The sequence below is a fragment of the Pristis pectinata genome, chromosome 6 (genome assembly GCF_009764475.1).
Source record: "Pristis pectinata isolate sPriPec2 chromosome 6, sPriPec2.1.pri, whole genome shotgun sequence".
NCBI lineage: Eukaryota > Metazoa > Chordata > Chondrichthyes > Rhinopristiformes > Pristidae > Pristis > Pristis pectinata.
The window spans coordinates 10073045-10094719 of record NC_067410.1 but is presented as its reverse complement, the minus strand read 5'-3'; the positions used below and the strand labels follow the sequence as shown (position 1 = coordinate 10094719).

The 21675-nt window shown below is 47.0% G+C and overlaps 1 protein-coding gene across 1 annotated transcript; it reads right to left on the bottom strand.

Annotated features, from left to right (window-relative positions):
- Positions 1 to 1309: 1309 nt before the first annotated feature.
- On the bottom strand, positions 1310 to 19706 carry tcta (T cell leukemia translocation altered). The gene is made up of 4 exons (XM_052017740.1): positions 19258 to 19706; positions 7150 to 7204; positions 5385 to 5423; positions 1310 to 2191 (listed from the first exon to the last, which is right to left on the bottom strand). The coding sequence occupies exons 1-4, from the start codon at positions 19466 to 19468 to the stop codon at positions 2152 to 2154; spliced, it is 345 nt and encodes a 114-aa protein (XP_051873700.1). The 5' UTR covers positions 19469 to 19706; the 3' UTR covers positions 1310 to 2151.
- Between the last annotated feature and the right edge of the window lie 1969 nt (positions 19707 to 21675).

The following is a 21675-nucleotide window of genomic DNA, read 5'->3' as shown; positions in this document are numbered from 1 at the left end:
ACATTGGTTTAGAAATGCTGCTGACTGGAATTATCCCAGACCTAAGAGTTGGTCCTTTGCCTATCCTTCTGAAGGCTGGTACAACACCACAGCAAGACTAAATGTGACACAAATTTTTATAGATAAAAGCATCACTACCACTTCAGGCAACGTTAAACTACAATTTCCAAACTAAATCCCTTACAATTCAGGACATTTCAGCTTAGGCAATATTTTTTTATATGCCACACTGAAGGGTCAGTGATCCTCTCTCCACGGAAGCTGCTTGACTTGCTGTGTATTTCCAGACTGTTTGAAATCTGAAATAAAATCAATGGGCTTTTTATGCTTTCTGATTTTCATTCCACAATTGACCTCAGTGCTTTTGGTCTAGAGAAGGGAATGGAATACAAACAAAAAAAAATTGCCATTTCTGATTGCCATGTAGTTACCCATCCTGGAAAATGAATATGCAAATGTTAAAAGAAAATCAATAGACTGAACTGGTAAAAAGGAACTCAAGACCCTATCATCATTACCTCACATGCAGCAGGAAAGCTCCTTTGGCTTATTAATATGCCAAGCACAGTCCCTGTGAAGAGGTACAGAACTTCAGAGCAGTTTTATCCTGCCCTTAGGCTCAGAGATTGACCAGTAGGGTAAAGGTTGGAGAGTTTCCACAGCCCTTCCCTATATGCCCTTGGTAGAGAATAATTTAGGAGCTGAGGAAAAAAAACTCAAAAGAAATATGTACTGTGTAGTATATTTTAACATGAACAATTTCCCATCCCACAGCATACAAGGAATTAGGTATGAAATGAATCATGTATCAACTTTTCTGTCCTCCAAGCCAAATGGATCGCTGGAAAATTTTATGAATTGTTTAATTCTCATTAGAACAAAAGCAAATGTCTCATACAGTTTTGCAATAAGGCTTGCAATACTCTCCCATATGACTGGTGCCTCATTCTTCCTCAGGGACCAACATAATGTTTTCTTTCTTTCTTAAAGCCAGCTGTACTCAATAACAAGTAATGACATATACTAAAGTTGTATTCAATAACAAGTGGTGATGTATCTTATGACATCATGCCAATCCAGTCAGATAGCACTGTAGTATCCAGACAGGAAAGACTTTGGAAATAAATATTAAAATGAATCCAAGGAGCTAGGAATTTGAACTTCCAGTTTATTTATACTAGCTTGTATTTTTTAAAAAATATTGGCTACAACAAATGCAGCTTTTAGACTGGGAGTGATTCAGTATTTAAATGTTATGTAAGAGATTACCTTCAGCAATGAAAACACCAATACAAACAAGTGTTTCTGCAACTAGTTTTTATATATTTAAAACATAATCAAATAGTCTCTCCCCCCAAAAATTGTAAGCTAAATGTACATATATACACACACACACACATACAGCAGTTTTTTTCCTAATATACAGCATCAGGGAAAGCTTTACATGTCCAAACATAAATATATAAGTTAATTAAAATTAGGGGCACAAGGTTACAAAGATTGTCCAATTTATGGATCACAGTGATTTACAAAATGTACTGTTTATGTACAAAACATTTATACTAGAAAAAGGTGTTTCAGTAGAATATACATCACTTCAGTATAATGAGCCCAGGATCTGTTATTTGAAGACTAACATTTGGCATACTGCATTTTGAATCCAGAGTTCCAACATTTTCACTGCAATATAAATGAGAGGTTAACAAAGATACAGAGCAAATAAAAGCTGCAAAATAAAAAGCAACCTGCATTCCCGCAAAACACATTGTAAGACAGCAACAAAACATCTCAGTGGTAAAAGGGTTACAGTCTACACTTTTCTTTCAGTTATTTTGATAGCATCCACTGAATCAGGCTTGAGGGGTTGGTGGTGAATTGGGAAGACAGCCGGCACACCAACCCCTCCAAACATGTGTGATGGGACCTCACATACTGTAATGCACAATCATGTACTGGAGCAACCAATTTTGCCTCTTATACAGGAGGCCATGTACTTCCCTCCACAGAGTAGATAAAGATAAATAAGCAAAATTTCAGTCTCCATGAACTGCTTTTGATAGCCAATTCAACAGAAGCCGTGACAAAAGCCTGAAACCTCTTCCTCTCATGTTATGCTCCACAAGAGACAGCAGAAAGAGGGGTGAAGAGATATCACAAAGTGTCCTTGTAGTGCTGCTGGTGGGGCATTTTCCTGTGGGAGCAGAATACAAATATTACTTTGCAAAACTGTATACTACAGATCAAGAATAACCCAAGGACCAGGCCAATTGGCTGAAGGAATACAACCTCTTGAGCTAAGAGCAAGCAGGAAGGGGCTGGCATAGGATAGAGAATGAAAAACGTTTAGCAGAAAAAGACACTGTTCCTAATTGCTATCTGGATACCTTTGGAGAATGTAGATGTGTACAATGGGTATAGGCAAACTAAGATTGATATATTTTCTCCAACCCAGTTATGAGAGTAAACATAAAAGAATTGATATAGGTAAGAGTACCAGTAGAGAGGAAAAGAAAATAAAATTAGACTTTTATTTAGTTAAAAAAAAGGGAGGTGAAAAAACAAAATATTTGAACATAATTGTAAGAAAATAGTTCCATGTTACTGCAGAAGAAAGAAATCCCTCCTCCCAGCATACCCTATCATAGGACATAGGAGAAGGGTGCATTGTTAATGGTATTTTCAATTGTTATTCCATGGATGTCATCTGGAGCCACAGAGTTCAGGGCAGATGCTAGCATTGAGAAATGCTATCCATGTGTGTTGCAATAGAGCAGCACCAAAAAAAAAATCAGGACCATATTGTGTGAAGAATTGTCTTTATGGGGGAGGAAATGATGAGACTCTGGATTATGACACATTGTAGTAACCAACAACATCGTTTGGTCATTCACATTCTATATTTGTAATGAAGGCACGAGGGTCAAAGCAAGGCCAGTGATAACTTTCAGAAAGGTCAGCTGAATATTGTTCCAACCCAACATTTTTTGCCAACAGGATGGGAAAAACTCTCCCATCAATGGAAACTACACTATGTTTGTAATTAAGTAGGACAAATGTCATTTCTCAGTCCTATTCCACATTAATTCTGATCCTCCTGGTACAAATAATAGATTGTTAAAGTTTCACCTGCACTCAGGCCAGATTTATTTTGATATGGAGGGGGTGGTGTTGGGTGGGAAGGTGTAGGAAGATCACTCTCTCAAACCAAGTACCATATAAAAAAAATCAAAAGTCAAATCTGCTCCTTCAAGTTTTACTGCATTTTTCCAGCAACATGTAAACAAGTGTTCATTTATACTTCAGACATTTAACCCCATTTCAGCAGGCTAGCAGAAACCCTTACAATGCTTAGTATACTTCATAATTTGCTCTCACTCCAAGTACCTTTAAGTGTGAATGGAAGTTTAAATTTTTCTTCAGGAATTTGTTTTAAAAAATATAAATGTTAATTGCAGAGAATCATCTGAACCAATGTACTGTATCTCCCCCAACTGTCAAACTGAATGGACTAGAATCTATCCTGAAACAAGATCTGCTATATTGCTGCAAGAACAGGTTTTGTATCACAACTTCCATTACGGCCATTGAGGAAAAGGGGGAAGAAGAGTTTCATTAAATAATAATCATTAACAAATCATCCACTAATGCTTAAGACATCAAATATGTTTGATTTTGTACAGTAGAAAGTTGATTTTAACTGAATTCTCATTATCCACTTCGAGCAGAGTATTTCCGTGGAAAACTGTCATCTTCCAACAGTTTAGGCTCTTACCTAAAGGCTACTTTCATGGCATACAAGTAGCCATCTCCTAAACAAGTAGAATAATGTGCATAATGAAAATCTAGTTATTTGACTGGTATTCACAACATGCCAGAGTGACAGGTCCTACTTCAGTTCCATTTCCTTGGATGGAGAATCATCTGGCCAACAAGCAAATGATTGTGGGCTGGATCACTCTAACAGAGTCCAAACAGTCACTTCTTCTCCCTCCTGGTCCCACAATTTGTTTTAAAGACACCTCCAGCTAATAGGTTAACTAATTAGGTCTCTCAAAGGCTGGACAAATGACAGTGTGTAGAGTGGGAGATTGGGGGGGAGGGGGGGGTTAGGTGGTGGTATGTTCTACCTGCTTCCCACTTAAAGTTGCAATCAAAATTCTAATACAGGCCAGACACCCTAACTTGAATATTTAAAGCAGCCTCCCATCTATTTCAGACAGGAGTCTTGGACAATCCTTAATAAGCTGTCTGAATATCAATTCCAGTGGAAATTGAGTGCATTAGGGACCTACTGGACTCTCAACAGACAAGCTCCAATCTCACATGATAGCATAGTCAATGTTGGGAATTTTACTTATGTCCACTAGATGAGGGGAAAAAATAATCACTCACAGAAACTCATTTCTACATTTCCATGACAACATGTTGGCACATCAATGTTGTGCAACTTAATAATGAGCATCTACAAAATAAAGCCCTGATTTTTCTTTGTGACTAATTGCAAATTTGAAATTTAAGCTGTTGATTGCCTGTTAGGTTGCATACCCATCTTCACAAAGTTAAAAGTTGCTCTGTGCAGGAGCAGCTTTGTTACTGGTAGACCAAGGTAACAGAATCATTCACCAATTTTACTTGTTATTAAACTCCCTCAGAGATCAGTCCAATATTCTATTAATAACATTTTCAACTTCAACAAGTCATTTTTATGCACAAGTTCAGGTTCTGAAGGATATTTGCCTGTATATAGATGTCAAAATAAAGTTGAACAGTATATTGGTTGTTAAAATTTTAAACTGTTCAAGTGAATTTTTCAGTAATACCTCTTTTCGATAAATCCTCTCAAACCATTCTGTTGCTGGTTTGGAATAGTTTAGAAGCAGTTTGGTGGTCTTAAAGGATAACTGATTAGAGATCCTTGATATTACCAAACCCTGATCAGTGCACTTTTGACAAGTGCTGCAGGTCATTAGTGACATGGGCAACACTCCACTAAATTCATTAGGTTTTGTTTTGAATATTCATTGTCAGGCTTATAACGACACACATTCCTTCTTGTATCTGGCTGTTAACAGATGATGTCAATTTACTGTTCATTTTGAACACTTCAAACACTGGTTCTTTTTAAACCAGTATTTGTTCCAACACAAATTTTCCCTGATACAAGTATCCACTCAGCAAAGCCCAGGAATATTACAAAAGAAAAGCACATTAATGGCATTGAATCATAAATGGCACATTTCAAGTCATCGGGCCACAATACTTTAAACTTTGATGAGCCTAGCACCCAAACAGCTGCATGGATTTCCAGGTTCACATCATCTTCTCTCCACACTGCAAACTAGTGCATGTCACAGCTACAGAATTCACACATCTTCACCACTCACTCTCTGTGACTTTTAAATGACTCGCCACTGGCATTTTCCCTGTAGGAGTGGAGAAAAAACATTTTAGGAATGAAGACTGGTATCATTTACACATCTGTTGACAGTTATCTGAAATGCATAAAGTCTCATTGTCAAATTTCTGGTTGTAACTTTTTCTTAAATACAACTCATGGTATAGAAATAGAATCCATTTAGCCTTCCATCTACCTTACTGATGCTTGTTAAAAGGGCGATGAGGAACAGAAATTATGCCCATTTCTCCCCCTCTTCAGCTGAATGGCATTACCGCTAATTGGTAGCAGTCTCACCATCTGAACCAACTAACTTAGCACACATCAAGGATCTACTAAGTCTTTGGTTACGTTGCTATCTAATGAAAAGCTTCTTATAAAAAAAGAACACAAAGATCAGTTTTGATTGCAAATCTGCACTGGTTTAGTTGTTCACAGGAACTAGGTGGTAGAGGGATTTTCATTTGGCTTCACCATAGAGATTGGGGGGTGTGGGTTATAAAGCCACTCTTGCTATCAGGTGAAAATGCAAAGGAATACCATGATCAGAAGTTACTGCAGTACATAATAATTTAATTATCTCAGAGTTGTACAGCATAGAAACAGACACTTCAACCCACTGCTTTCATTCTGACCACCATGCCCATCTATACTAATCCCACTTCCCTGCATAATTCCATATCCTTCTACGCCCTGCTCATTCAGCTAGCTGTTCAGATGTCTCTTAAATGTTGTTCCTGCCTCCACCACCTTCCCTGGCAGCTCATTCCAGATACCCAACACTGAAAAATTTACCTTTCAGGTCCCCTTTAAACTTCTTCTCTCTCACCTTAAAGCTATGCCATCTAGTTTTAGGCATCCCTACCATGGGAAACCAATTTTGGCTGTCCAACCTATCTATGCGTCTCCTAATTTTATCTCTCTCTCAGGTCATCTCTCAGCCTCATTTGCCTCAGGGAAAGTAGACTCAACTGATCCGAATCTCTCCTCAAGTCCTCCGTCCAGCCAACATCCTTGTGAATCTTTTCGGCACCCTCTCTAGATTAATCACGTCCTTCCAGAAATTCACACAGTTCTCCAAGTAACTAATGTTTTGTAAAACTGCAACATGACGTCTCAACTCTTGTTCTCAATGCTTCGGCCTGTGAAGGCAAGCATGCCATATGCCTTCTTCACCATCTTGTGTAACTATTTCCCAGGGCCCTGCCATTCACCGTCCTGCCCTGGTTTAACTTCCCAAAGTGCATCACTTTGCACCTGTCAGAGTTAAATTCCATCTGCCATTCCCTTTTCCATTTTCTCAGTTAATCCATATCCTGTTGTAACCTAATCTGCTGACATTTGCCTGTTAAACTCAAAGGAATGGAGTTCTCCACTGCCTCAGTTAAGGCAGCGATTATAACCGAGGAGACTTACTAGCTCAACCTATAGTCCATGTTCAATTTAGGAGTTATTACAGAGAGGCAGTAGAGTTATTACAGTTGGTGAGGATAAGGCAAGTAAAAGAAATCAACCAGGAATCACATTTGTGATTGCATACTATTGATTACTGCAAAACAGAGTGGATCTCAAGTCCGTAAAATAATAAGATTCTCATTAAGAAGAATCTCTTTTTGATCAAGTTAAAGTGCACAAGCAATTTTAAAAAAAAATCAGAAATTCAGTTAGCTGACCTACTGAGAGTGTCTGGACAGAAATTGAGTGAATGCATTGCAACCGATAACAGGGCCAACATTTAGACTAATGAAACATACCAACGAGTAAAGTTTGAGGATCCGTCTGGAGTACCACCATTCTGACCTCCACTACCTGCAAAAGAAACTCAAATTCAAAAACTTTGTTCCATAGAAAAAAGTCAATCCTCAAATTTTATCCAGCTGACCTTTTTACAATTTCCCATCTCCACTCCCCCGCCACCTCCCAAAGAAAGATACCACCCATTTCTGTAGCATTTCACTAACAACACATCCAGAACTGGAAAATCCTTCTCATCAAAAATTGAAGGTGCCAAACCACAACCTACCCATCACTCACTGAACAATATGACAATGCTGTCCAATCCATTAAAAATGTTCTTAAATTGCTACATTAATAAAAGTTAACCCTTCTGAGTACAATGTAAAAACACCTGAAAATGAATCCAAGGGCTAAAATAAGCCACAGAAACAAACACAAATAAATACTTCCCCTGAACAGCACTGCTGCCACTATATCACTAAAGTACATTCTAATACTACCATTAGAAATGTCAATCCAATTGACAAATATTCAATGAAAAAATAAAATCAATAAGCCTGCAAATGCTGGAAATCTGAAATAAAAACAGAAAATGCTGGAAATATTGCCTGACCTGCTCAGTTCTCAAGGATTTCCTGCTTTTATGACAGTTAAACATGACTGGTTACAACAGAAGGTAAAAAAAAGAGACCAGTATTCCACTAATTTCATGAATAGATTGGAATAAAATGTACAAAAAATTGCTTCAAATAGTGATTTTTACATCAAGTAATCAGGCAGATATTCTGCGTCAGTGCACACACAAAGACTAAGATGTGCATCGTATTAATGTTTCTTTGTTGGTTTGGGCTGAGGGAGGAATGCAGGTTTGACCAGTCATGCTTCACCCCTATAAAGCTTGGGCATCTTATTCCAACTAGAATCCTAATAGCATGTGTATTTTAGAGGCTTGTAAATAAAAATATTGTGACATGACTACTGAAAAATAAATCAGTTCAATAAATTTGTTACATAACCATGATAGTAAAATTAAAAACTCTATAAAGCTTGTCTCATTCTGATGCATCTATAATATTTACCTTCCAAGATAAATTCATCTTTACTACTCAAACAGAACTTGCTGGATATGCTCAGTGGGTCAGGCAGCATCAGTAGGGAAAGAAACATGTTGAGGTTTTAGGGCAAGGACTAAACAGAACTGAAAGTACGAAGTCAAGTGATTAAGTTGCAAAGTAGGGGGATGTAGAGAGAACAGGAGGGATTGCCTGCGATAGGGAGCAGGCCAAAAAGTGTTGTTTGTAGAGTGCAGCTCAAAGATGCAAGTTGCTGTGATCGAATCTGGAATGTAGTTCTGACATTTTTCTCTACCCCCACAAGAAGTTTGGAGGAGCTGAGCTGCAGTTTTGTGATGAAGGAAGGTGGCAAAGTGTGTCATGGAATTCCAGCATCTGTAGTATTTTGCCCCAACAATATTATTGTTCAGTGATCAAAATTGCACTAGGTTTTCCAGATGAAATCTGATCAAAGTGGTAGACAATTGAAGCATCTGTAGCGGCCCAGACCCGCTGAACTCGAACTGCCATCGGCAGCCGTGGGCACATGCGCGGGAGCTCGACATAGACTAACTGTGGGGCAGGCCTTCCAGCAGGGACCTCACATCCACCGGAGAGGGTCTTGGGTCCTTTTGCGAGCGCGCTTTGTTTCAATCAGTAGGGTGTGCTCCAGTCCAGCCTCCACGTCTCTGCATTTTCTTTTCTGCCACATGCTGCGTTCAGCTACATTTGGTGACCCCAACGCTCCCAGACGGCATCTGGAGCCCGCGACATGAATCCCAACAACTCACACAACGCAGTCCCACTCAAGCTCCTGACTTTCTGGGCCGCTCAGCCCCACGTTTGGTTCGAGCAGGCTGAGGCCCAGTTCAGTATCCAAGGCATTACAGCCGACATCACGCAGTACTACTATGTGGTCAGCGTGCTCAACCAGGACATGACAGTCCAGATCATTGACTTCCTGCACCATCCACCTATGGAGGACAGGTACACTAAGATCAAGGCACTCCTCCTCCGCACTTTCAGACTCTCCCGCCGCAAATGAGCCGCGCAGCTTCTGCGCATGGATGGCCTGGCCAACCGCAAGCCGTCCGAGCTGATGGACAACATGCTGGCATTCATGGATGGCCATAAGCCCTGCCTCTTATTTGAGTAGCTGTTCCTTGCTGCTTCCTCGCGGGTGAAGATTTCAGCGACCCGCGCAGCCTCGCGGCCAGGGCGGACATTTTGTGGCAGAGTAAGTAGTGGGGAGCGGCTTCCATCTGCCTAACCACGACCATGCAGCCTAAGGCCAAGACCCCACAACTGAAACCGCCGAGACCCATGGGCGACAAAGATGAGGGTTCGGACCAATAGTGCTTTTACCATCAGAGGTGGGGGTCAAACGCAAGCCGCTGCCGTCCACCGTGTGCCTTTCCGGGAAACGCTGGGGCCGGCCGTCGCTAGTGGCTTCGATGGCTGGCCATCGTGACAGCCTCCTGTTCTTCTGGGACTGACACTCCAGGTGACATTTCCTGGTGGACACCGGGGCCGAGATCAGTGTCCTTCCCGCCTCAAACACGGACACCCGTGCTGTGGCCCCAGGCCCCGACCTCACTGCTGCAAACAGCACCACCATCCGGACGTACGGCTCACGTACCATCCCGCTGTGTTTTGGCCCCAGCTGTTTTACCTGGACCTTCACGGTAGCAGCGGTGTCACGGCTGTTACTAAGGGCGGATTTCCCATGGGCCAACCGCCTTCTGGTTGATCTGAAAGGCCGGCGTTTGGTCCACGCCAAGACTTTCCAAACCTTCCAGCTCGGGGAAGCCCAGTTCCCAGCCCTCCACCTGGACTCTTGGGTGACGTGTTCGCCAGGGTGCTGGCGGATTTCCCCTCCATCATCACCCCACAGTTCTCCACTACCGGTCCCAAGCACGGCGTGCAGCACCACATTCCTGCACAAGGACCACCGCTGCACACCTGGGCCTGTAGGCTTCCACCCGACAAGCTCCACCTCACCAAGGAGTTCCGGAAAATGGAGGAGATGGGGATCATCCGCCGCTCAGACAGCCCTTGGGCATTACCACTGCACATGGTGCCCAAGTCCGCAGGAGGTTGGAAGCCCTGCGGGGACTACAGGAGACTCAATGACGCCACAACCGCCGACAGATACCTGGTGCCTCACATCCAGGATTTCATGGCCAACCTCCACGGGGCAACCATCTTTTCAAAAAAATCGACCTGGTCTGGGGTTACCATCAGATCCCAGTGCACCCCGACGATGTGCCCAAGACAGCCCTCATCACCTCTTTTGGGCTGTTTGAATTCCTAAGGATGCCCTTCAGCCTCAAGAACATCGCTCAGACTTTCCAGAGGCTAATGGTTGGGCGAGGCCTGAATTTAGTCTTCATCTATCAAGACGACATCCTGGTGGCCAGCAAGTCACACAAAGAGCACGTGGCGCATTTGTGCCAGCTCTGCCAGCGGGCAAGCAACCACAGACTGGCAATCAACCCGGCGAAGTGCCAGTTCGGGCTGACGGAAATCGACTTCTTGGGCCACAGGGTCAACCAGCATGGAGCCGCCCCTCTGCCGGACAATGTCCAGGCCATCTGCCAGTTTCCCAAACCCAGCACAGTCAAGGGCCTGCAAGAGTTCATGGGGATGGTGAATTTATACCATCGGTTTGTGCCGACGGCGATGCGTATCAGGAGACCCTCATTCGGTCTGATGGCCGGCAAGGCCAAGGAGGTGGAATGGGACACAGAGTCCACGAAAGCCTTCGAGCAGACCAAAGATGTGTTGGCGAAGGCGGCCCTCCTAGTACACCTGAGAGTCGATATACCCACGGCGCTCGCAGTCAACGCTTCTGACACGGCGGTCGGTGGAGTCCTGGAGCAGCTCGTCTAGGGCCAGTGGCGACCGCTCACCTTTTTCAGCCGACACCTGTGACCACCGGAGGTGAAGTACAGTGCTTTCGACAGGGAGTTGCTAGTGCTCTACCTAGCTATCCGGCACTTCCAGTATTTCCTCAAAGGAAGGGATTTCACCATGTATAAGGACCACAAGCGCCTCACCTTCGCCCTTGCAAAGGTATTGGATCCATGGTCAACTCGGCAGCAGAGGCACCTCTTGTTTATCTCCGAGTTCACCACTGACATCCACCACATCGCGGGGAAGAACAACGTGGTCGCCGACACGCTGTCTCGTCCCCACATCCACTCAGTGACCACCTCAGCCCCAGGGATCGACTACACGGCGCTGGCACAGGCACAACAAGCGGACACCGAGATCCCGGCCTATCGCACCGCTGTTTCAGGACTCCAGTTGGAGGACGTCCCCGTTGGCCCAACAGCGGTTCAGCTCCTATGCAACACATCAACTGGCAGACCTCAGCCCGTGGTACCAGCAGCATGGAGGCGGCAGGTGTTTGACACGCTACACGGCCTGGCCCACCTGTCCATCTGGGCGTTCATCAAATTGGTATCAGACAAATTCATTTGGCACGGTCTGTGCAAGCAGGTCAGACACTGGGCCAGGACATGTGTACACTGCCAGACCACCAAAGTCCAGCGGCATGTGAAGGCTCCCCTCCAGCAGTTCCAACTGACGCTCGGCAGGTTTCAGCACATCCACATGGACATCGTCCACCCCCTGCCCATCTCCCAGGGCGCCAGGTATATCTTCACCATGGTCGACGGGATCACCAGATGGCTGGAGGCCGTGCCGCTAGCAGACACGTCCACTGAGTCCTGCGCCAGGACACTCATCGCAAACTGGATCACCAGGTTCAGACTTCCAGCGAACATCACCTCCGACAGAGGGGCACAGTTCACGTCAGGGTTGTGGATGGCACTGGCGCAGTTCCTGGGCACCCGGTTACACCACACCACGGCATACCACCCACAGGCCAACGGCTTGGTCGAGCCGTTCCACAGGCACCTCAAGTCAGCCCTGATGGTGCGCCTCAGAGGGCCCAACTGGACAGATGAGCTTCCCTGGGTTCTACTGGGCATCTGCACGGCCCCCAAGGAGGACCTGGCCACCTCCTCAGCATTGGTTTACGGCACCCCCCTGATGGTTCCAGGTGAGTTTGTGCTGGAGGCCCAAGGTCCAGCAGGGATGCCGGTGGAAGTGCTGACAAAGCTGCGGGACAAGGTGGGGAGCCTGGCACTGGTTCTGACCTCCAAACATGGCACTACACCTTCCTTTGTCCCTAGGGATCTCCAGGACTGTGAGTACGTTTTCATTTGCAGGAGCATGCACAAGTCACCTCTGCAGAGGCCGTATGAAGGACCTTTCAAGGTGATCCGGCACAACGGATCTACATGTCGTGGAGGTGGGTGGCCACGAGGAGACCTTCACAGTGGACCGCCTCAAACCAGTGCATTTGGACATTGGCCAGCCCGTGAAGGTGCCCTCACCGTGCCGGCAGGGCAGGTCACCCAAGAGGGACAGACTGGGGGCCCCATGCCCCTGATGGGCGACTCGGGGGGTGGTGGTGTAGCAGACCCGCAGAACTCAAACCGCCATCGGTGGCCGTGGGAGCACGACGTCAACTAACCACAAGGTGGGCCTTCCAGCAGGGACCTCATGTCATGTCCGCCGGAGAGGCTCCCGCATCCTTTTGCGAGCGCTTTGTTTCAGTCAGTAAAGTGCGCTCCAGTCCAGCCTCCATGTCTCTCCGTTTTCTTTTCTGCCACGCGCCGCATTCGGCTACACATCATTTCCTCAGTTTTACTTAATACTTCTGCTTCATTCACTGGGGCTCAGTTGGACTTTGCAAAAAGTCAGAGCCAATGTAGAAATCCATGGTACCCGCACTTAATCGCAGAAACCTTTAAAAGATTAGAAGATGCCTAATGCCATAATAAGTTTTTCTTTGCCAAAAGCCCCAGAGGCTTTTGGCAGAATTCATCTATCACATAATCACTGCAGAGGTTGAATCAAAGCTGTGCCACAAATTGGCTTCAAAATAAATTTGGTTCACCCTTCCCATCTCTTGTACAGCAATTACTTATGCTTTCCACAATATGCAGAGAAGGTAACAGTTGGTATTACTACCACCATCAATTCAATATTCACATCACAGTCTGTGCATTTTCTTCTTTTGTAAAAGTCCAAACAGGTCAACTGAAATACTTGATTGCAGCCAGGAGAGCACCAAGATGTATTATACTTGGCATCAGTGTACATGCAGGAAGAAGATGAAACTAACTTAAACTCCAGGATTAGTCAGTCATGACCTACTACAGTAACTGCACAAATTGCATTTATACCACACCTCTAAAAGTTTAAAAAATCTGAAAGCACATTACAGAAGTATAATAAATTGAACATAAAAGCCACATAAATGTGTATTAAGGAACATTAAGATAGAGAAAGGTTTTGGAGACAATTCCAGTGACAATTCAAACACAAAACAGCCATCATGTATAAGCTAGAATTAAAGGAGAGCAGAGGTCAAGGCCAAAGGTGGTGTTGCCACTGAGAGAATTGAAATGAGGAAAAACATTTGACCAGGAGCCAATGTTGATCAGTGAACAGAGGATAATGGATGATTGGGACCTTGCTGCCTGTAACCCTACTTACATCAAGTTTGCAATGTGAAATGTCGATGCAGGGAGGATTTTTCAACTGGCTAGAGTCTAGAGCAGAATCAGTGTCTCAAAATAAGGCAGCCATTGAGGATTAAAAGGAGGAGAAGTTTCTTCACTTGCATGGTGCTGAATCTTTAACAAAAATCTAAGTTTTGAAAGCAGTCAATAACACCAATTCCAGGGCAGAAAATTCTAAAGGATTTCTATTAAAGAATATTGTAATAGCACAGGAATATATAAGAACACCCATGAATGGGGGACCAGGTTCAAGGGGCTAAGTGACATTTCCCCCTTCCTATTTCTTATGTTCTTTTGGATGAGTTCAATTGTAGGAGAAAGACAGATGCAAGAAGTGGAAGACCATAGGAAATAATGAAGTCTTAAGTAATTCTCAACTGACTGAACCACCTTGGAATGCGAGTGTTGCTGAAATCAATATTATTTCCAAGGTATTTCTTTTTTTCTTTGAAGGTGCATATCTGTATGGACATTGGGCAAGGAACTGAATGATCTTGGTTGTGATCCCACCGAAGAAGCTTGCCAACAATAATGATGAATAGCAATTTGAGTCAAGGGTTGCTGGTGAAACTGCACTTCAGTGAGTCACCATAATTAGAGTGCATACCATGTCTTGAGCAAGATGTGGAGCTACATCCTGCAATAAACATACCAGCTGTCGCATGCTTCTCATTTTTGATATTAAAAGACCTACAACCCATGTCATTATTACGTGCACTGCTATCTGAAAAGATTGATAGCCAGTGTCATCAGCAGCAGTACAGCTACTGAAACTCATATTTTAAAATATCTAGTTGGTCAGGCTTTCTTCTTGTGCTCAAGCAATTTTCTCAGTTCCCTCTTTTCATGTGCTGCTATCTTATTCCACTATGGACATCCTAACAGCAAATTCAAGTATAAGATTTAAAAAAAAAGTCTTAGGTTGTGAAAAACAAGGATCAATCCAGACCAAAAGATTTTAAAATGATTGTCTCTTAATGTCAATAAAGAAGCAACAGTTTCACAGATGCTAACATCTTTAGCTAGTAGTACAACGCCAATCTCAAACAAGTATTCTTTGTTTTTTACTGCTCCAGGTTCTATATGCTCCAACCTTGTTGGCCAACCTTGTGCATTAAGCTTTTTCAAAACCTTCTGTAAATCCAAATACACTACATCCACTGGTTCCTTCTTGCCTATTCTACTAGTCAGATCCTCAAAGATCCAGTAATTTAATAAAACAAGATTAGCCTTTCTTAAATCTATAGACTCTGTTCAAACTTCAGCACAGAAACAGGTCCTAGCTCTTCAAACACTAAGTGCAGGACCTCATCTCTTTCTCTATCCACGTCATTAGTACCAGTATGGACCAGGATTTCCGATTGTTCACCTTTCCAGGATGCTCTGAAAAAACATCATTAACCTTCAAACCAATGAGGAGTTCACATCTTTTGCCACAGAAACACCCTTCAGCCACCTCCTTTCCCCAAACCATTTCATCCCCTAGCATTATTGCTTTCTTGCTCTTCCACACCTCCTGCGTCAACTGGGTTTTTAACATCCAAATCAGAAAGTTGTGGATTCAAATACTATTTCAAGGCTTGAGAATACAGTATTCACAGAAGTATACAAGAGAAAGGCCTTGAACTCAGCACCCATATGGCAAAGATCCTCCATCATCCTACCCCTACTGTACAACAACACCCCCTGACAATAAACGTTCAAGGAAGGACCCGAGAAAATGTGAACCACTTTCCACATCTTGGGGGCCATGTCTCAAAAGCAGACAGACATCAATGTTGAAATTCACCAATGGCTTCAGTGCAACAGCAGAGTGTTTAGTGACTGAGGGGAAAAAGGTGAATGAAGATCAACACCTCAAAGCTGGCATAAAACCAGGCAGCATGGATCACTACTCTTGCATATGATTCTGAGCCTTGGGCTATCTACAGCAGGCAACTCAAGGTACTCTCCCAGACTAACATTCCCAACATTGAAACCGAGCTCTGTCACAGGTTAGAGGGCAAACAAAATCAAGGATGTTTTTAAGGCCTCCTTGGGGGAAAAAAGAAGCAAAATTCTCACTGATTCCTATGAATTCCCAGTACATGACTGTTCAAAGGGCATTCAAGTGGCATAGAGAACACAGAAGCCCAGCAGAAATGGTGCAAGGAGTGCACCAGCTCACAAACTACCCACCAGTCCCTCCTCTCAGGCACTTCATACCCCATGTGTGCTGAAGACTACTGTTCCCACTATGGCCTCAGTCACCTCTAAACCGGATGAAAGTCATCCTCGACGCCACTGAAAAAGACAATACAAGTCTGTACTATGTTGTATCGTTAAACAAACTGGTTGAGTCTCAGATAGGTGGGATTTTTTGCAAAAAAAATAACCATGGTACTCTAAAGTTAAAGTCAACTAATAGCTAACAACACAATTATCTAGTTATTCTTTTGTTTCCAGGACAAATATTCCGTTCAAAATGACTGCTATGTTTGCCTGCAAAGTAACTTGAAAAACAATTTGTTGGATGTTAAATATTGTTGGACATACTAAAGACATAACCATAATTTCATTGCTTTTTACTTTATGCAACAAAAAAAAAACAAATTGCCCAATTGGCTCAATGCAAATGCACTACATTCAAGGTAAAATGTCCATATCTACAGTTAGATTAAAATCACCTAAACAAATATTACATGGGCCAGGAACAGAGTCCACTAATTTCCTAATTCCCCCAAACAGCAAAATGGCTTGATACAGATGCAGAAGTTAAAACAAAAAAAAAGGGAAAATATTTTCCCAATGATAGCTGATCACCACCTTGATGTGAATGTTGCACAGAACAAAGCCATGGAAACAGAAGCACAAGAAATTCTGTTTGAACCTCAATCCGTGCTGAGTTTTTGGTTTCGGGCAGTGAGAACAAGAAGATGGGCAGAAACTTTAGGATTACTTACTGGTGTCAACATTCCTGATTGCAGTTGAAAATTATTCTTGGTCCACAAGGTTAATTGTAACTAACCCATTGGCCCACAAACATCAGTGGGGGGGGGGGGGGGGGGGGGGGGGGGGGGGGGGGGGGGGGGGGGGGGGGGGGGCAGTGAAGATGGAGAAAGAAGAGGCAAAAATAACCGAAGAGAAGAAAAGTAATTGCTGCGAGAATAGAACACGTACCACTAGACTTAAGGACAGCTTCTACCCCACTGTGATAAGACTACAATGAGATGGACTCTGACCTCACGATCTACCTTGTGACCTTGCACCTTATTGCACTGCACTTTCTCTGTAGCTGTGACACTTTACTCTGTACTGTTCTTGTTTTCACCTGTACTACATCAATGCACTCTGTACTAACCCAATGTAACTGCACTGTGTAATGAACTGATCTGTACAATCGCTATGCAAGACAAGATTTTCACTGTACCTCAGTACGTGACAATAATAAACCAATACATGCGAGAGTATTAACACAAGAAATTAAAGCAACTTGACACCAATGCCTCTGGTCACCTGTTCAAGATTAGCTACGGCCGGTTTTAATTACAGTGACCCGAGTTCGACGTCACAAACACTTGACGGTAAAATTAGAAAGCGGAGCTGCCTCTCTCCCCTCCCCTCTCCTCTCCTCCCCTCCTCCCCCCCCCTCCTCCCCCTTCCTCCTCTCTCCCCCCCTCCCCCTCTCCTCTCTCCCCCCTCCTCCCCCCTCCCCTCCTCCCCTCCCCTCTCCCCCCTCCCTCCTCCCCTCCCCTCTCCCCCCCACCCCCTCCTCTCTCCTCTCCCCCCTCCTCTCTCCTCTCCCCCCTCCCTCCCCACCCCCTCCTCTCTCCTCTCCCCCCCACCCCCTCCTCTCTCCTCTCCCCCCCACCCCCTCCTCCCCTCCCCTCTCCCCCCCACCCCCCTCCTCTCTCCTCTCCCCCCCACCCCCTCCTCTCCCCCCTCCCTCCCCACCCCCTCCTCTCCCCCCTCCCTCCCCACCCCCTCCTCTCCCCCCTCCCTCCCCACCCCCTCCTCTCCCCCCTCCCTCCCCACCCCCCTCCCTCCTCTCCCCCCTCCCTCCCTCCTCTCCCCCCTCCTCCCTCCTCTCCCCCCTCCCTCCCCACCCCTCCTCTCTCCTCTCCCCCCTCCCTCCCCACCCCTCCTCTCTCCTCTCCCCCCTCCCTCCCCACCCCTCCTCTCTCCTCTCCCCCCTCCCTCCCCACCCCTCCTCTCTCCTCTCCCCCTCCCTCCCCACCCCTCCTCTCTCCTCTCCCCCCTCCCTCCCCACCCCTCCTCTCTCCTCTCCCCCCTCCCTCCCCACCCCTCCTCTCTCCTCTCCCCCTCCCTCCCCACCCCTCCTCTCTCCTCTCCCCCTCCCTCCCCACCCCTCCTCTCTCCCTCCCCCCTCCCTCCCCACCCCTCCTCTCTCCCCTCCCCCTCCCTCCCCACCCCTCCTCTCTCCTCTCCCCCTCCCTCCCCACCCCTCCTCTCTCCTCTCCCCCCCCTCCCCACCCCTCCTCTCTCCTCTCCCCCCCTCCCCACCCCTCCTCTCTCCTCTCCCCCCCTCCCCACCCCTCCTCTCTCCTCTCCCCCCCCTCCCCACCCCTCCTCTCTCCTCTCCCCCTCCCTCCCCACCCCTCCTCTCTCCTCTCCCCTCCCTCCCCACCCCTCCTCTCTCCCTCCTCTCTCCTCTCCCCCTCCTCTCTCCTCTCCCCCCTCCCTCCCTCCCCACCCCTCCTCTCTCCTCTCCCCCCTCCCTCCCTCCCCACCCCTCCTCTCTCCTCTCCCCCCTCCCTCCCTCCCCACCCCTCCTCTCTCCTCTCCCCCCTCCCTCCCTCCCCACCCCTCCTCTCTCCTCTCCCCCCTCCCTCCCTCCCCACCCCTCCTCTCTCCTCTCCCCCCTCCCTCCCTCCCCACCCCTCCTCTCTCCTCTCCCCCCTCCCTCCCTCCCCACCCCTCCTCTCTCCTCTCCCCCCTCCCTCCCTCCCCACCCCTCCTCTCTCCTCTCCCCCCTCCCTCCCTCCCCACCCCTCCTCTCTCCTCTCCCCCCTCCCTCCCTCCCCACCCCTCCTCTCTCCTCTCCCCCCTCCCTCCCTCCCCACCCCTCCTCTCTCCTCTCCCCCCTCCCTCCCTCCCCACCCCTCCTCTCTCCTCTCCCCCCTCCCTCCCTCCCCACCCCTCCTCTCTCCTCTCCCCCCTCCCTCCCTCCCCACCCCTCCTCTCTCCTCTCCCCCCTCCCTCCCTCCCCACCCCTCCTCTCTCCTCTCCCCCCTCCCTCCCTCCCCACCCCTCCTCTCTCCTCTCCCCCCTCCCTCCCTCCCCACCCCTCCTCTCTCCTCTCCCCCCTCCCTCCCTCCCCACCCCTCCTCTCTCCTCTCCCCCCTCCCTCCCCACCCCTCCTCTCTCCTCTCCCCCCTCCCTCCCCACCCCTCCTCTCTCCTCTCCCCCCTCCCTCCCCACCCCTCCTCTCTCCTCTCCCCCCTCCCTCCCCACCCCCGCGCCTTCACATTACCTTGCCTGTAGTACATGTCATTGACTGTGGCCCCATAGATCTTCCAGGCCATGTGAATGGCCACCAAGCTGCAAACCAACCAGCCCAAGAGGATTTTGAAGACAGTGACCCTCATGTCATTGGTGCTCCAGTCCTGGGCGAACTCGCTGCAGAAAGACACGACGCTCTCCAGAAGGCCCGAGAAAAGCCCGAGATCCCACGGCAACTCCATCCCCGCTCCAGGCGCAGCATCACTCGCGGGCCCGAGGTATCCCTTTCTCCCTCCCCCCCTCCTTTATTTCCCCCCGCGTCCTTGTGCTGCTTCCTAGTAAGTCCACCCAGTGACAGCGATAGCGAGAGCAGCTCGCCGTCTCATGGCCTTCCCTCCCCACCGCCGCCGGCCGCCTCCGAAACACCTCCCAGCCACACGCACTTTCGACACGCGCGCCCTCCAAACAATCTCCTCGCTTGACCCACGCTCGATTTCTCCAACAACGCGGTTATTTCAGGTTGAGAAAACCCATGTGATTTTTAATAGACGTGGAATTTTGCCTATGGTTTATTTCTTTGAGATGTAAACTGCCGCCGCTATCAGCGTATCTGCCAATGCAAATCAAAAACTACCTGCAGGTTGGAGGCGCCCCCTTACGGTATCCGGGAAAGGACAAAACAGCGTTACCTGGAAACGGGGAGCGCGAATTTCAATTTAGGTTTGTCTTTCAAATTGGCGACCAATTAGGAAATAAACAAAAAGCCAGACGTAAGTGGATCAAAATTGCCCCTAAAATTTGTTCCCTCCAAATTTCATATATTGTGACATTCATTCTGGGTGAAGAATTTGCTTCCAGTTCTGTGGGGTCTGAGGAGGTTCCTGGGCATCACCAGACTCTGCCCCAAGTGGAGAGCAGGTCCTTGACCAGGTCAATAGGTGGATGGTATGCACAGGGCGCACTCTACTTGCCATTTTCTTTGGGCTTCTGCATTCCTCTGTCGAAGAGACTCGAAGTACCCAATGCCATCCTGGAAGCCCCCTTTCCATTGTATTGAATCAGTGGCCAGGTATTCCCATGAGTCAGTGAGAAAGTCACATTTTCCCAATGAGACTCTCAGAACATCATTACTTTTCTCTGTCCTCCTAGTAACCTACAACGAAACTTAGACTAACTGTTTTGGGAGCCTGGTATAAAGCATACAAATAATTAGAGCTGGACTGGTGTTATTAAAGCCTCAATATTGGTAATGTTGGTCTGGGAGAGGGGTCACAGTTATTGGTTGGATGCCATTGGATTTGGGGGATATTGCAGAGAAGTGTTCATGGTACTATACCAATGCTTTGAGGTTCCTGCTGTAGGTAGTCAAGTCTCTGAAGCAAGCAGGGATCACAACTGCATGGTAGGCTATGAGCTTGGAGTCAAGTCTGGAGACACAAGAGAGACTGCAGATGCTGGAAATCTGGAGCAACACAATGCTGGAGGAACTCAGCAGGTCAGGTAGCATCTGTGGAGGGAAATGAACAGTTGATGTTTCAGGTTGAAGCCCTTTCTGAGAACTGGAAAGAAAGAGGGCAGAAGCCAGAATGGGGTGAGTGGGTGGAGTGACAGCTGGCGGGTGATAGGTGAATCCAGGTGAGAGGGGGAAGATAGACAGGTGGGAGAGGGGTGTGGGAATGATGTAAGAAGCTGGGAGATGATAGGTGGAAGTGACAAAGGGCAGAAGAACATGGAGTCTGATAGAAGAGGACAGTGGACCATGCAATAAAGGGAAGGACAGGAGAAGAACCGGAGGGAGGGAGGTTGTGAGCGATGGGCAGATAGAGAGGGTGGGGGAGGTGAAAGAGAAGGGGTATACGGGTTGGTGGAATAAGGGAAAATGAAGTGGGGACAGAGGGGAGTAGTTACCAGAAGCTGGAAAAATCAATGTTCATGCCATCAGGTTGGAGACTACCAAAGCAGAATATGAGGTGCTGTTCCTCAAGTCTGCACCTGGCCTCAACTTGGCAGTAGAGGAGGCCGTTGACAGACATGTCAATGGGGGAATGGGGAGTTGAATTAAAATGGTTGGCCACTAGGAGATCCTGGCCATTGCGGCGGACGGAGCGAAGGTGCTCGACAAAGCAATCCCCCAATCTGTGTGGGGTCTCACCAATGTAGAGGAGATCGCACCAGGAACACCGGATGCAATAAATGACACTGATGGATTCACAACTGAAGGACTGCCTCACCTGGAAAGGCTGTTTAGGGCCCTGAATGGTGATGAGGGAGGAGGTGTAGGGGAAGGTGTAACACTTAGCGAGGTTGCAGGGATAAGTGCCTGGAGGGGGTTTGGTAGAGAGGGATGAGCAGACAAGGGAGTCACGGAGAGAGCAATCCCTGTGGAAAGCAGCAAGAGGAGGGGAGGAGAAGGTGTGCCTGGTGGTGGGATCGTGTTGGAGATGGCAGA